The sequence below is a fragment of the Mesoplodon densirostris genome, chromosome 17 (assembly GCF_025265405.1).
Source record: "Mesoplodon densirostris isolate mMesDen1 chromosome 17, mMesDen1 primary haplotype, whole genome shotgun sequence".
Taxonomy (NCBI): Eukaryota; Metazoa; Chordata; class Mammalia; order Artiodactyla; family Ziphiidae; genus Mesoplodon; species Mesoplodon densirostris.
In genome coordinates, this window is record NC_082677.1 from 6,421,564 (window position 1) to 6,437,400 (window position 15,837).

Sequence of the window (15,837 nt, forward strand, 5' to 3'; positions counted from 1 at the left end):
CTTTCTGTCTCTAGGAATTCGACGACTCTAGGGACCTCATGTAAGTAGGATCATACCGTATTTGTCTTTTTGTGACTGGCTTATTTCACGTAGTGTAAGGTCTTCAAGGTTCATCCGTTGTAGCATGTGACAGGATTTCCTTCCTTTTTAAGGCAGGATAATATTGCGTTGTATGGATGGGGACATTTTGTTCATCCATTCATCCATCAATAGACACTTGGGTTGCTTCCCAAGTGTCTTGGCCTGTGATCAGTGCTGCTATGAACATGGGTGTACCAAGGCATCACTTCTTGCAATATCATGTTTTTCTCCCAAGGTGTCAAAAGCTCCAGCAACAGCTCTCAGCCCCGTTGAAGCTCAAGGTCCTGTCAGCTCTTCTCTCTCCGAGAGGTCTGCCTGAGTTCACTGCCAGAGAGGGCAAGCCTGTGTGAGAGGGAGGCACCTGTGTACCTCCTCACATCAAAGAGCCCAGGCAGTGGTCACTGCCTTCCCCTGATACTCTTTGTCTAAAAACAATAAAAGTAATACATTCTGGCAAGATGGTGTAAACAGTGGAAATTCACTCCCTCACCCCTATTTTCCATTCCCCAAGGATCAGCTGCTGTTGGATGAAAGGTGGGATTTTTTCCAACAGATTTATTGTAGACATAGACAAACGCATATGTGTGTATAGTTTTGCTTCATTTTTCATAAAAGTTTCCATACACTGGAAAGGTGCTGGATATCGAGGGTGTTCCCATTTTTATGCTGTTACAAATGATGCTAAACTGAATATCCTTATGCATACACTCTCGTATAGATGTGTTACTGTAGGATAGAAGTCGATCTGTTGGGTTAAAGTGTATTGACATTTAAAATTTTAATAGAAACATCCTAAAGAATTATACTAGTTTACCTGTTAGTGCTAAAGAAAGATTTGAGTTTATCCTTTCAAGTTTAGGACAAACATTCTGGTCTGTTGTTATTTAATCGCCAAATATCCTTGACCTCTCTACAAGCAAATCTAAGTCGCCTGTGCTACTTAATTAAAATCGTCTTGGAAAAATCTCAAGTTAGTAAAATTATCTAATTTTTACTATTGTCTGCTTCCAGTCTTAGGCAAATTTAATGGGCAAAAATGTAATTGTATACTTCTGCAGACAGTAAATTTCAGGATTTCTCCTCTGAGATATTAGGAAGTATAAAGTTAATTTCATAAATATTTGCATCTCTTACTTTCAGGATTACACAAACATATTTTTACATGCCACGTCTCTTTTGAAATTAAAAAAAAAAAAAACCTTGGCTCCCACCCCTGTCCCTTTTTGATTTGGAACTTTTTGAAAAATTACAAATCGCCCAGAAAGATCCAGTCCGCTAAGACTTTTATGCTGATACGCCCATGAGATATAGCTGCCCACACCCCAATTTTAATTACTTAAGCCACTTGAATGGTTTGGTCTGTCAAATAAGACAAGCGATTTCACGATTGTATTTCAAATATAAAGATATCCTCCAATGGGGCAAAACTGTTCGTGGCACACAAATTTGAAAAGGAGCAATGGGTGGTCCCCTCCGCGCCGCCCCCCTCCGCCCAGGCAACGATGCCCTGAGAGGCGGGTTACATGGAGGAAAGGCCGTGTATTATGCATCACGTTTATAAGCGTCTTTACTTCTCGGGAAAATAGAAAGCCAGTATTTGAGCAGAGCCACGTCTCTCGCAGTCCTCTCCGTGGTCTTCAGCCCAAGCATCCCTGGAAGACCAGCCCTTTTGTGTTTCCTGCGTCCTCTCCAGGCGTGTCTGCGTCGCGCCGGGGCGCAACCGCGCGAGGGGGAGGGCTTGGGAGCGGCGCGCCGGCTGTCCCCTCCGGGAGGTGGCATCGGTAAATGCTCGATTGTGATGCGACAATTGATTTGCCTCACTCTGAGGATTCCAGTGGCAAAGTGACCCTCCCTCCAGCCGTTCCCTCCCTTCCTGGCTCCCGCCCTCCCTCTCCCCGCACCGGGAACCTAACGCGGCCGCCCTGCGTTCCTCCTCCTCCTCTCCTTCCTCTGGTTCCCGGATTCCTGAAGTTATTAGGAGAAATAAGGTAGCCGAGGGGACCACATGGAAGTTGTGACAGCTCCCAGCGGCGCGCCCCTCTCGCTGGAGCCATCACCTCGCCTTAGCGATTACCCGCCGACACACTGAATGAAGGAGGTCCTCTTGCCAGCCAGCCTGCCGAGATGGGCCACTGCTGCTGCAAGCCTTATAACTGCCTTCAGTGCCTGGACAAGACGGTACTTCGCCTTCCCTGTCTCTCTCTCCCTCCCCTCCTCCTTCCAAAGGGCAGAGAGAAGGCCAGAGCCGGCGCCTCTGTCCCTGTCCCCGGCATGTGTGTGCACTTGTCTTGTGGGTGAGCAGGAGGCCGCCCTGACTGGCTCCCGGGTGCCGAATGGGAGCGGTGTTGGCAGAACCACCGGGGTCTCCCCTACTCTGCAGTGCCTTACATAATTGCCTTCCCGCAGTCTCAGATGTAACTGTTGCATTCTCCTGAAACAGGAGGGCTCTCTGCTCCAACATCTTGAAATTCAAACTGCCAAGAAATCCTTGGAATATTCTTTCTGCATTTTAATGTACCTGCGAAATCTAAGACGGTCCAGTGGGGAATTTAGATTAGCTAGACGTGTCTCCCTTGGCCAGCTGGTAACTTTGAGAGTTTGCCGCTCTTTTTGACAAACAGCATCCATCCTTGTAATTTCTGTTCTTAAGGTCAGAGGAGCGAGCACGGGTCCAGTTATTCTCTCTGTACGTGTTTGCCTCACGTGGGGGTGAAGAACGTAGAGGTGAAAACTTAAGGAGCCCGAGAGCCTGAGGGTGTGTTCCAGTTTTCACTGGAAGAAGGAAAATTCACAGCCAGGGAATGGAGGACAGAGTGTGAGCAAGCGCTGGATGACAAGTCCAACACAAAGCCTTGCTTTGCTTTTGACATTGGCCTGGGAGCTTGCGGAGGGATTAAGATATGCTTTTAATTTCACTGTTAGAAATGTGCTGGCATTTCTAGTAGTGATCTAAAATAAAATATATCACTCTTGTCTCTGTGGTATATTTTATTATCACACACATCTGGATTTCTCAAAATGCATGAAATGGAGTTTAACGAGAGGTTGAGATTGCCTCCTTTCTACTCATGGGCGTCAGCTCTATGGCTTGAGGTATAGTATGTGACCAGGGGAAGGGAAATGAATGGCTTAATATAAAACCCATTACAAGGAGGTCACTTGGGAACATCTTAGTCATCAGTTGTGTTTATGAACCTTGACCTAAAGGAGGGTTACCTACCAACTAGGAAAGTTAAACTGATACCTTACAAGTCCCCTGGTCCTTTTCTTCCAGTAGAAATAACTATCTCAGTGGGATTGGCTTTTGCTACCATGACTAAGAACTAAAATATTTATGTACACATTTATGTGCTTTTGACAAATAGAAATATGCAACCTTTGCACTCAGTTATCTGCACATCCAACATGGAAGTGATTAAGCCCTTTTTTCAAGAGAAATGGTCACCAAAAGGTGTTGAAGGAAGCCTTGTAACGGTAATTATTATAAAAGGGAAGGATTTGCTACAAGTACAACAATATTATAATGTTCATATTTCTAAGCTGTGGTACAAAAGTTTTCGAAATAGAAGCTGATTAAAGGCCTTTTTTGAGAAAATATATTTTGAAGTGAATCCATCCTCCTCTTTTGTTTCAAATCAAGTTGTTGAAAAATATTATCCCTGTGTCAGTCTTTAAATTAGAGATTTTAGGAAGATAATTAAATGTTATTTCATCGCAGTGCGATGTTTAAGTGACTTGCAAATGTTTTAGCTTTGAAACTTCAAACTTAAGGCAAATTATTCTTTCCTGATGAAAACTTAAAAGCTTACACAGCATTTGTAAACTTTCTCATTAAGTTTACACCCACATTTCTTGATGTTTCTTTGCTATATTTTAGAATGGTATTCCCATTGGCGGTTTTATAGATGTATGTTCATAGGTGCTCATTTTAGGGATTAAGGGCTTTCCTTTTTTAATTAAAAAATTTGTTGTTTTATTTAGTTACCCACCTTTCAGCATAACTTCACAGGCAGTATGCCAAAATCATTTGTTTATTCAATAGTTGCCTATTGGGCCAGGCATGGTCTACTAGGACTATTATGGGATTCCATTCCAAACTCTGGAAATCAGTTTACTCTTTAAAGTCCCACCATAAAATCCTTCAGTTTGCTGATCAGCTCTGACAATCCCAGCATCAACCTGGTTTGAAAGAGACCTGATAAAATGGTCGATGAAGTTGTTTCTGATTACTTTAGCCCATTTTAATAAACCGTAAAAAAGAAAAGAAAAGAAATGAAACATTCCCTCCGAACTCTGTATAGATACAAAATAGAAAACTTTATTTTGTGAAGTAAAAATGTCTTTAACAGTTTGATCGTAGTGCAGCTAAAGATGTTTTGAAAAGAGTGGGGAGACAATTGTAGATAAGTCATCAGTTCAGAGATGGGCCAAGAAATATTAGTCTTAAGATGTTTCTTTAACATGAATTTATTGGGGGGGGGGTGCGGAAAGTAAGGAATCTTACCTAGAGTATAAACTGCATATAAAGTCGCTAAGTGCACAAATAGTTTTTAAAAGCTGATCGTGCCTAGGCATTTTAACGTTAAAAACACCTGTAAAAACATCGACGGTATTTCTTACTCGTTTGCTCTGTGCTCAGTTATTATGGGGACTAGCAAAGAATTCTTAAAAGGCACAGCCTGTCCTATGGAGTTTACCAGTTATTTGTCTGGTTGTATTTCCACCTTTTCCAGAGAAATTGCAAGTGAGGTAGGCAGCAGTTCAACCATCAGTACAAGACTGGTGTATCATCAAGTGAAAGTCATGTGGTACTGATCATACCTGTTTTGGAATCCAGTGAAAGGAGAAGTCAGTGCTGGAATCAGAGGCGAGGTTTCTTGGAAGGAGTGGATCATGACTTGAACGCTGAGGAACGGGGTAGAGTTTTGAGAAGCACTGTACCTCTAAGCAAAGAGTGTGGGGGTAAAGACATTTTAGCCCACTCTGGTGAAAGATGAGAGTCAGCATCGGGACACAGAAGCACATAGGGAGTGTGGGGAAATGTTTTCTAGGCTGAAAACCAGACCCAGGTTTTTTAACTTGAGTTAAGAAGAAGCAGGGATCCATCTTGGGATTTGGGAGGCGGTCTGTAGAAAGACTCATTCTCTACAGGTATTTGGAGGGGAAAAGTATGACCCAGGAAGGCCCCTGGGACACCCAGATGGATCCCCAAGAGTCCCTTACCAGCAGACTCAGTGTGGTCCAGGCCCAAGCCAGCAGCTCTGCACATGCAGACACTTGCCAGAGTGGGTCATTCTTAGAAACATTGAGGTACTAAGAGAAATCAAGTAGATGTACAGTTAGAATGCCAACTTGTTTTTTAACAATGAGTAGTAGACCTGACAAGCAAACGAATGATTAGGAGCCCGATCAACATGGGATTTCTTTTTAGAGTCAAAGTCGAGCCTCATAAGAAGCTTTGATGAGGAGGGAATGTTACTTAGGCATCCAGTGACCTCATGTCCCGTCCCCACTCCAGCCTGAAATCACTTGGGAGGCTGTGCGATTGCTACTCGCCCTGGTGACTGCCTCTTCCAATCTCCCTTTGCTTTGCTTCCATTTCTATGACCCACTCTTGTCTTACTGCTTTAGGTCCGGTCCTTACCCTTTAGGGGTTACTTTGCCTATCTCTACCCTAACCTTTTCTGTGTTGCTTGTCATCTCAGAGGCTAATCTTACTTACCTTTTCTCTAAATTCTTGGTAGGGGTGTGAGTTGGGGGAAGGCACCTCACTGCTTGTCCCAGGTGCGCACGGGTGTTGGGACAGTCATAAATTTGGGAAGGTCACTCAAAGTCGACAGAATCCAGAAAGGTCAGGAGACTTCTTCAGTGAGACATAAGTGGATTAAACATCATGGTTCTGGCTAACTTTCCTTTCTTTTGCTTGCTCTGGGATCCAGAATGTTCCAGCCTAACGTCTTAAGATGCACATTTCTTCTCCTCGGGCCCCACAAGTCTCTGTCCTTCCGAAATGTTCCTAGGTAATCCAGGTTTGTTCTGATGCCCCCCTATTAACTACCGCCTCTTAGGTAAGCTAGATGTTTGGCGGTCATCAACACCCAAGCATGCACAAAGGCAAAGGCTGGAATGATGCATCTTAAAATTTAGTCTGGTTTCTTTTGAAACCAGATATGGCTTTGCTCATTTTCCACGCGACTAGACACTGACACGTATTTAAGAATGTTAAATGTGAATGATGCTTTTTCCCTTTGATCAGTCTATATTAAATTTCATTTCCAACTAGAAAAGCAGACATAAAATACAGTGGGCTGTGTTAATTATATGTGAAAGAAATAATACTTATTGATTAAGTCAAAGCAGGGCATCAATGCTGCCTTAAAGCCATAATAACTGAAATGAATAAAAGGTCAGTTCACCTCCCAGAGGAATTTTCCACAGAGCTATATTATGAATCTGGCCCATCTTCACAATAATACTGATATTGAAAATGAATGCAGTATTCACAAAGGGTGAAAAGAGAACAACACTGAAGACTTAGGTGTTCTGTTGATGTCACCTGGTGGCTGGTTCGTTGTGAAATACAAAAGAAAATGTTTCCCTATTAAGACAGGTTCTACTGTGTAGAATTAAACCCTCAGCTGTGAACTCATGAGTGAGAAGCAATATTGTTTCTGGGATGAATGAAAAAAATCCCTTAACCTCTTTGTAATTTCATGTGTAGGTATATGACTTAGGATTTCAAAAATTCATAATAAAAAGGATCTGGATGTTTCCTCAAATACCAGAATTCTGTAGATATTCTAATTTTTCACTCCCTGTTAGGGCTCTTTTGTTTAGCCTGGGAAAAAGTGGCCCAGCTCACGCGATTGAATTTTCCTGATCTGCACCGATTTCAGGGCAGGCGAAAAAGACAGGAAAGATGAGCTGGGAGTCTTTAAGCTTACATATATATATATATTTTTAAACGTACATACATATGTCCCTCTTTTTAAGAACGTATCAGATGGGGAAGAGGGAGCTGATAAAAACACTCAGAACTACAGTGAATTTTATGAAGTTGTCGTCAGTACCCTTGTAGCCGATCAGGCATTCTTTCAGGGACAGTCAGAGACCAGAAGCAGACACTTGGCAAGAAAAGGAAAAGGGCCCCTCTGATGGGGGTGACGGAGGTTCCCAGAATAGCCCCAGGTGCTGTCTTGTGTCGATGACCCTTCTGGCCTTTGCCTGGGGTGCTCCCTTCCTGGGCCCCCTGCTTACGCATCCTCTGGTCTCAGGAAATCTCCAAGCCAGCGCTGCCTGGTTGAGTTGTATCACATTGTTTTGTAATTGCTTATTTATTTACTGACTCTTTGGGAGACTCTTAAGCTTCTTGAAGGCAGAAGTATCCTGCCTGGCATGTCTGCCTGTCACATAGTAGACACTAAGTAAATATGTGTTGTGCTGGATACATTCCTGTTTCTGGATCAGTTGGGGTGAAAGCACCTCATATTCACGCAGCGTTTTATGTGTTGATTATCATTCAAAACAGATCTATTCAATTTTAATAGAAACCAGGCTGTCCTGTCGATTTCTAATTGGGGGAGGGGCTTAGGTGGCTGATGCCTAAGTGAGGGTCACGTGGATGATGATAACACAGATGGGCGTTTTCACTTCCTGTCACCACTAGTCACTCGGGCAGCACCAGCCCCCAGAACAGACAGCCCCCCGTTGACCAAGCATGTTAGGATAACAGAGTGTGGCAGGCTTGCTTGGGGCCTGGCCACACATCCAGTTGCTTGAAGTTGATGAGCCCGTTGTACACTTTGCCAGGCTTCTGTAGCTAGGAAAGGTCAAAGGCAGTGTTTCTCCAGAGTTCGCAGTGCCATGTCTAAGAAGAAATGTGGGCTTCACTGTAGCAGACCTGGTAGGGCAAGAGGTGGAGGGGAGACTCGGATGTTTGGTGGGGATAGCGCCTCTGGGATTCCGTCTGTGAGCACAGTGGACCACGCCAGAGACACTAGAGGACTTGGACTGCAGAGGAGAGGTGCGTGACCACATAAAGGAGGCGGCTGAGAAACACAGCTGCTGGTGAGGGGCCGAGATGAATGTTCTCCAAGTGTCCGTTTCTAGTTAAGCCCGTCCTGGAGTAAACAGTAATTTTAGAGAAATGGCCTTCTTCGACTTGGCAGTTTCTGGACCGTATCACTAGGATAGTTTGGATGCCTAATACTGAGTTCTATTTTTAGCCCATCGGACTGAACGCAGGGGCTCATGTGCTTGGCACCAGCGAGGAATTTTCCACTCATTCCCCATGTAGGGAAGCACTGGTCTGACACCGAGGCCCCGAGGAGGCCCTGCTTGTATCTCAGCCCTCCCACTGCATCATCGCTCCGGACCTGGCTTCGGGTGGGGGAGGGGAGGGGGGTGGTGCATGAGGGCCCTTGGAAGGGAGTCTTTGGGGCAGCCTCACCCCTGGTGTTGAGCAGACCCTCAGGGCCTGGCAGGAAGGCTGCTGAGCCACAGTGGCTGGAAAGATGACTCTCGGAGGCAGGGAGTGGCGAGTGGAAATGCCCTTTAGGTCCCTTTCTTGCCTACGGAGCAGAGTGTCCTGAGGTCTCGGCTGTTGACTCGGTCCGTTGCAGGGCAGCGTCACATCGTCCTGGTTTGCTTTGCAGAAAACAAAAAGTAACGTGATTGATGCAGAGAATTCACAAATTAGAAGGGCTGATATCATTTCAAAATCAAGCACTTAAGGAAGGAGGGCTGCAGCCAAACTGCTCGGGCTGGCCTCCGCGAGCAGAGAGCCCTGCCAGCGCCTTCAGGAGGCCATCGGAAAGGGCTCGAGAACGCTGACTGAGGAAAAGCTAAATAGCTGCCCTGTCCGCTGTTACCACCACACAGAGGCTAGAACGGAAATGAAGTGCAACTGACAAATCCACGCCAAGGACAGACACAGGGAGGGCACGGGGCGGGTGGGGTGTGAATGCAGCCAGGCAACATTTCCACTGAAACGGTCATCAGGGGATGGCACTGCCTCTCCTCCAGTTAGACGGGGAAAGCTTTGTGGTCATGAGAGCTCGGATCCAAGCTGAGGATGGGTGCAGTTTGGACCTCGGTGTTGGGTCTAGGTAAGCACGGGACAGAGGGGAGCATCTCCTTGTGTTAGTGTTTGATAAAGAGTGTGGAGCCTGGGTGAAAACTCCTGCTTGGCCACTTCCTGGCTGGTTGTGCAGGTTACTTGGCCAGTTACCTAACCACAGAACCCCAGTTCCGTCCTCCAGAATGGGAAATAAAACCCAGGACCTGCCTGACAGTATTTGGGGGAGTAAGTGAGCAAAAGGGCTTACCCGGCGCTGTGCCTTGGCATCGAGGAAGTGTTCGGTCAAGGTTGGTGTTAATACTGACGTGATCAGTAGACCTTACCCAAGCTTGGTCGTTTTCCTTGACATTTTAGCCACCAGGTTTGTTGCTTGTCTTTGTCTATTTGATGACTCTGAGATCAGTTGGTTTTGTCATCTGTGCCTGCAGAAGGTTGGGGGTGAGGGGGGCCTGGGTCTTCATGGATCGTCTTCCTCTCTGCTTCTCAAAAGGGAGAGGGTGCAGGGTCTCTCATCTGCCTGGTTTCCCTCCTATTTCCCCTGCATCTCTTCTCCCTTCCCATCCTCTTCCCTTTCCTCTCTTGTGTCTTCTCTTTCATTCTCTCACTCCTAAAGCAAAGATGGGTGGGCAGGCCTGGCCACAGACACCAGCGGTGGCTTTTCATCTCAGTGACTCAGGTCTGAAGATCTTCATCAGCATCATCACTGTGTCCAGCCGAGGCCTGTCCTCCTCGCTGGACCTTCAAGCCACTCCGTCCCCAAATGCCTGATTCTTCCGTGGCTGGAAAGCAGAGTGTGATGGGTTGTGACGCAGGATCCCTCTGCACGGGTAACATCCACCCAGGGCTTCGTCCCAGGGCTTCTGCAGGCACTGAGGGAAACGTTGGCTTTGGGTGAAAGATTCGAGTCAGTTTGTTGTTTTTTGTTACCTTCTAGTCAGTCCCTGCCTAACCTCGTCTAAGTCTTTGCAACTCTCAGCGGCCCAGGAGTGAATACTTGGTGATGCTGTTTCTGGACGGATGAGGACAGTATTTCAATTCTCTGGCTGTGCTTCGGAAATTGAGGATATGAGTGTTCAGAATTATTCTTGATAGTAGAAACAAGTTAGTTTTTTCACTAGTTTGAGATTATTTCAGGGTAAATACTGAAACTTACCCTCTCAGGAATACCAAGTTTTCTTAATTTGTAGTAACAAGTCAGGCGGCTGTATTAAGCTGCTGTTAGACCAAGCACCTATCCCTGTGATCAGTCTGACTAGACACTTTGCCTATTCTGAGTTCTCTAGTCTTTGAACTTAGAGTAGAATCAAGACAGAGCCAGGAAGGTGCTTTAAAAAAAAAAAAAAAAAAAGCAGGGAACAAGACATATGCCAACTCTAAACACATTCAGGCACTCAACGTGGAAAAGCACCTATCATCTATAGGATGTCATCCAGTTGCAAACGAAATCAAAGGAAACAACAGAGTTGTAGTAACAGCTAACACTTGTATAGAGCTTGTAAGTGCCAGGCACCATTCTAACTGCTTCACGTACGTTAATTTATTTAACCCTCAGGACAGCCCTGTGCCATGGGCGTGGCATCGAGGCAGTGTCACGTAGTGATCAGGAGAATGTACACTTTCAGGGGTGATTTCCAGCCTTCACATTCAGGGAAGGCAAGGATGCTATGGGCTGGGGTGAGGAGGGAGCTCCATGAGTGGGATGGGGGTCCACTGTCCCTCAAATAGTGTATGGTTGCTACATCAGTCTTAAGAGAACCATGACTTAATCATTGTTAATGCCTGTGACTAAAATAGCTCGCAGCTTATTATGCAAGTAGAGTTTTACCTAGGCATGAAATTCTAACATCGCTTAGCAAATGCCCTTTGGATAACCTGAGGCCCTGCCATCAAGCCAAAGTAGCACACGTGTCACCGGGGTCTAAACGCAGCAGACACAGAGACAAGATCGTGACAGCTGTCTGTTCCCATTCGGCACAGGTTGTCCGGAGGTGCTGACATCGAAGTCAAAGCAAGTTTAAGAAAGAAAGAGCATTCACGAGGCCCTGAGGATATCTGTGCTAGATATTTGGTACCCATTTTGGCCAAAATTCCCTCTTTGGAAATGTTTGCTTTGGGAGTACATTCTACATAATGAAGGAACCTTTCCTTGAGGGCCTGTACTTTTGGCACCTGTCACTTGAAGAGAATTTATGTACCACATCTTTCCTAGTTACTTTTAGTAGTAATAAAGATCACAACAAATGTAAATATTGGTGCTGACTCATGTCTTCAACTCGTCTGTTTTATGTCATAGTATGTATTTGACTTGAAAACAACCAAGCAATCATTTAGTGACAAATGGCATTCTTTACAGTAAGTAACACTTTGAGTGTAAGTTTTCTTCGTCTTCCTTCTACCGATGCAGAGAATGGAACAAAACACCTTGGAAACTTAAGTTTTGGTGTTGGTCTTATTACAAAGAGAAATGTTTCATGTTAGGTTTTCTGCCCATTATTCATTAGGTAGGTAACAGTGCATGTATGGACAAAAGGGTAAGTTTAAGGGGACAGCTGGTAAAATAAGCATCTGTCCCTCAGAGAAATATGGTATTTTCATGGCCAAAAATCTTGTAATAGTGACAATAATTAAAAATATATAATAATATATAACAGTAGATTAATGTGTAGGACATAGACATGCAAAGAATTACTGTAGGTTGAGGTATACAGAGTGCAGTACAGGTATACAGAGTGCAATACAGGTATACAGAGTGCAAAAAGCACAACATGGGTATTATTAATATTATATGGCAAGCTTTGTGATTTGAATGTGATACAAATGAGTGAGTCAGACTTGGCTTTGTAAGTTTTTTATATGCTTATATAGTTATCTCCTTAAGGGCTCAACTTATAAATATTTGCTTAATATGATTCAGCAATTAAACATGTGAAAGTGCTTATTTAGCCTAAAACGAGGGGACTCTTGGTATCCATTTTGTTTTTTCAGAATGAAAGTGCCCTTGTGAAAGAAAAAGAGCTGTCAATCGAACTTGCAAACATCAGGGATGAAGTTGGTAAGTAGGGCATTGACGATGAGGAACGTAAAGCGTGTCTTTTTCTGCTATCTGTGAATGTATAACAAAAGCAATTATGTCTCAGGTAATAACCAGAGCAAACCTGCCTGGACAAAAGGAAGTATCATCCCCAGCACAGCGGTGGGTTCTTGCAGCCTTGCGGGCAGCTGTGATTTCTGTGTAATGTCTCCGTTGTCATACAGGCAGCTTCCTGACAGTTCACGGTGGGACTGATCAGGCTTGAGCGCTCCGCCCCAGTGGCAGCACACCTCTCTGTCTGCCTTGTGTTGGGTGACAAGCACCCCTCCATGTCACGCCCGCCCCTGGGCAGGCACAGCTCCAGCAGAAGCAGCTCAGCTTGGGCGGGTAACCGAGGTGCTCCCTGTAAGTTGCTTCCTGCCACTGTGCACCCTGCCGTGAAATACTCTGTGATCTAGAACACGAATCTGGATGGTTTAGAAAATGCTAGGGTTCATGTTGAAACTCCTTCTGTTTGTCTGATACGATGGTGTAGTTCTGGCTGAACCACAGGAGACCTTGCCAGTGACAGGAAGATCCCCAGACCCTGGGATGTGCTAAGAGAGGGGCTTTCACTCTAGGCCAAAGGTCAGACCAAGAACTTCCCACGTTCCAGTTTCTTGATCCCATTCCTCTCTTGGGATCTGTTACTCCAGCAAAGGTGAAGTGAACGTGACGTAGTCCCCTTGGCCTGCTCTTCTCTTTACAGCGAACGTTTCTCCTCCATCCAGTGTGGTCCTGGGGGCAGCCCCCCTGTGCAGGCATGGCCTCCTCCACCAGCAAGGGACTTGAACAGGCCCAGCCATCCTTAATGGGTGGCACCTGTTTCCAGGCCAGCCATGCAAATAGGCGTCGAGTCTGGAGGCCAGGCTTCCCCAGGGAGCACAGACCCCCAGGATGCCCAGTGGACGGAGTAGTGATTTCCAAACACAGCTTACCCTACCCATTTTTTTCAGTTTTTTTTTTACCTTAAAAATTTTATTTTGTTTCTTCACCGTAAGTTTGGCGACCTCCTTTGCCGTTGGGACAGGGCAGCCGTGGCCTCTTCTCCCCAAACAGAGCAGGCGCCTCCCCAGCCTCACCTGTGTGTGATCGGAGCAGCAAGACCGAGGCGCCCACGCCTGGCATCCCCACCAGTGGATGAACCCGCAGGGAGGTGTTCCGAGAGGCCCGAGGAACGGAAGTTGGCAGAGTTTGTGAGGGTAGCTCCTGCACAGCCCAGGTCCACAAGCACGTGTCTCTCCACACAGTGGCTGGGCTCTCGAGCAAGTGACCGAGGTCCAGGTAGGGCAAGCTGGCTCGCGTCTCTGTCCCTCGGGTTCCACTTCATAGAAAGGAAATTCAATTAAAGAAGAGAGCGATGATGAAGCAGTCTGTAAAGGTGACTCTGTAACTCTTAGGTGTATAGCACCTTGAATCTGAAGACAGAGGATGAACTCTTCCACACTAGGGAAGGGACATCTGCACCCCCTGGGCAAGCGTTGGATCCGGGGTGTTTGTCCTCACCCAGCCAGGTAGTGTGTACCAAATCCAGCACCCCTCCCTCTGTGCTTTCCCGAAGCTTCTGAATGCAGCAGGAACCACACGGGGATCACGCTGGGATTTTGTGTTTAAGCCTTACTTGATTTCTGCATTAGTGATAAGAATAGAACCAGAATTCACCTGCCAAATGAAAAAGCCATGGGGGGAGGGGAAGGCAGCACCATGGCCTGGGCCCTTCAGCCCAGCATTCGGCCCCAGAGGACACTTTAGCAGCGAGTTCCTGAACCACTGGAGAGGCTGCGTTTGTGAGAGAGAAAGACGGGAATATCGGGATCATCTGTTAACCGTAAAGTCGTAAATTCTAGTGTCTTGACCTGCAGGGTATTCCCTTGAAGGGAAAGGGGTATTGAGCTTACAAACCAGACCTCCCAGTGATCCTGTAGAGAGATGATCAGTCCTGTCTTCTTACCCCCCAGCCTTATTTGGACCTCTTATCAGCTGAGTCTGGGGGGCGGGGTCACTGGAGGGGAGGGGCCAGGGGTGCGGTTCTGAGGGGGAGATGGAATTTCTAAAGATTGTAAATTTGACATAGAAGAAGAAAAGAAGCTGCGAAAACTCAGAATCCTTTAGGAGCACTTATACAGATCCCAGAACAGGGCTGGCCTGTCCCCCACATTCAAAAATCGCTGCTTAAAATTCTTCACGACCATTAAAATGCTGCCATAAATTCTACCGATATCTGCTCATAAGTACCCATCAGCTTTCTGCACCCTTGATGTGAATAAATTCAATCAAAGGTTTTTAGCATCCAGCCAGAATCAGCTTTGCTGGTGGTTCTCAGCCCTGGTGCGTGTTCGAATCACCTGGGATGCTTTTTAGAACATCGATTCCCGGGACCTTCCCTAGGGCAACAGAATCAGAATCTTTGAGGGTGAGACTGAGGCATTGCTTCATTCCCCAGGTGTTTCTTAGGTGCAGTTTGAGAATCACTGAATTGCGTTGAAGGAGCAGGGGTTTTGATTTGGATCAGGGACAAGGCTGGGGGAGTGGGAGGTTCCTGCAGGCCAGGGCTCCGGGCAGCAGGAGGGGCCCAGGCAGAGGAGCCAGGTGGGTGAGGGAGGGTGCCAAAAGGGGAGATGCAGAAGACAGATTCCACCTGCTTTGATCTCACCCTTAGGGTTGGCCTGGCTCCTGGGAAAGGGGTTGGAGGTCCCCCTCCCTTCTCATCCTCCTTCCCTCGCCTTTGCCGGTCAGGCTGGGTGTCCATCCTCTGAGTCCGCTCCCATCTGGATTAGATGAGCTTCCAGGAACTAAACCCAAAAAGTAACCCCCTGGTGTGTTTGCTGACACGCTTCACATTTACAGTACATTTCCATTTGTGACTTCTCTGGGGGAGCTACCACAGAATCTTCTAGAAGGCGTGTAGTTAGAATCCCTCTCAGAGATTTTGAGATGCGTCATCCCACGCTGATTGAGAATCTCTGACCATAGTAGTTTTTAAGTAGGAAATTTCTGGCAGTTGATTTGCAAGTAAACTTTGAGGACATCTCCAAATAAGTGGTGTTTTCTTTTTTAATTAATTTATATTTATTTATTTATTTTTGGCTGCGTCGGGTCTCTGTTGCTGCGCATGGACTTTCTCTAGTTGTGGCGAGCGGGGGCTACTCTTCGTTGTGGTGCACAGGCTTCTCATTGTGGTGGCTTCTCTTGTTGCAGAGCACGGGCTCTAGGCATGTGGGCCTCAGTAGTTGTGGCTCACGGGCTCAGTAGTTGTGGCTCACGGGCTCTAGAGCGCAGGCTCAGTAGTTGTGGCGCACGGGCTCTAGAGCACAGGCTCAGTAGTTGTGGCGCACAGGCTGAGTTGCTCTGCAACGTGTGGGATCTTCCCGGACCAGGGCTCAAACTCGTGTCCCTTGAATTGGTAGGCAGATTCTTAACTACTGTGCCACCAGGGAAGCCCAAGTGGTGTTTTCTGATCCCCTTCGGACCTCAGGTGTATAGGAGATTTTTCCACATGGAGAACACTTGCTGGGTGTTCAACAATTCAGTTCAGTTTTGACACTGACTCTACGAGTGAGTGCAGACCCCACAGGTGAAGGGCCAGTCCCACTAGACTGCAGGTGCC

At 46.4% G+C, this 15,837-nt stretch overlaps 1 protein-coding gene across 4 annotated transcripts in view; it reads left to right on the top strand.

Annotated features, from left to right (window-relative positions):
* Positions 1 to 15,837, top strand: part of MTUS2 (microtubule associated scaffold protein 2) — a 323,316-nt gene that overhangs the window by 263,134 nt on the left and 44,345 nt on the right. For 3 of the 4 annotated variants that reach the window (XM_060080136.1, XM_060080134.1, XM_060080135.1), the window contains one exon: positions 12,146 to 12,212. In XM_060080136.1, the coding sequence (XP_059936119.1) occupies positions 12,146 to 12,212 (67 nt within the window). Of the gene's footprint in view, positions 1 to 2,205; positions 2,260 to 12,145; positions 12,213 to 15,837 lie in introns of those variants that run through there. The other variant, XM_060080137.1, reaches the window with a different exon arrangement.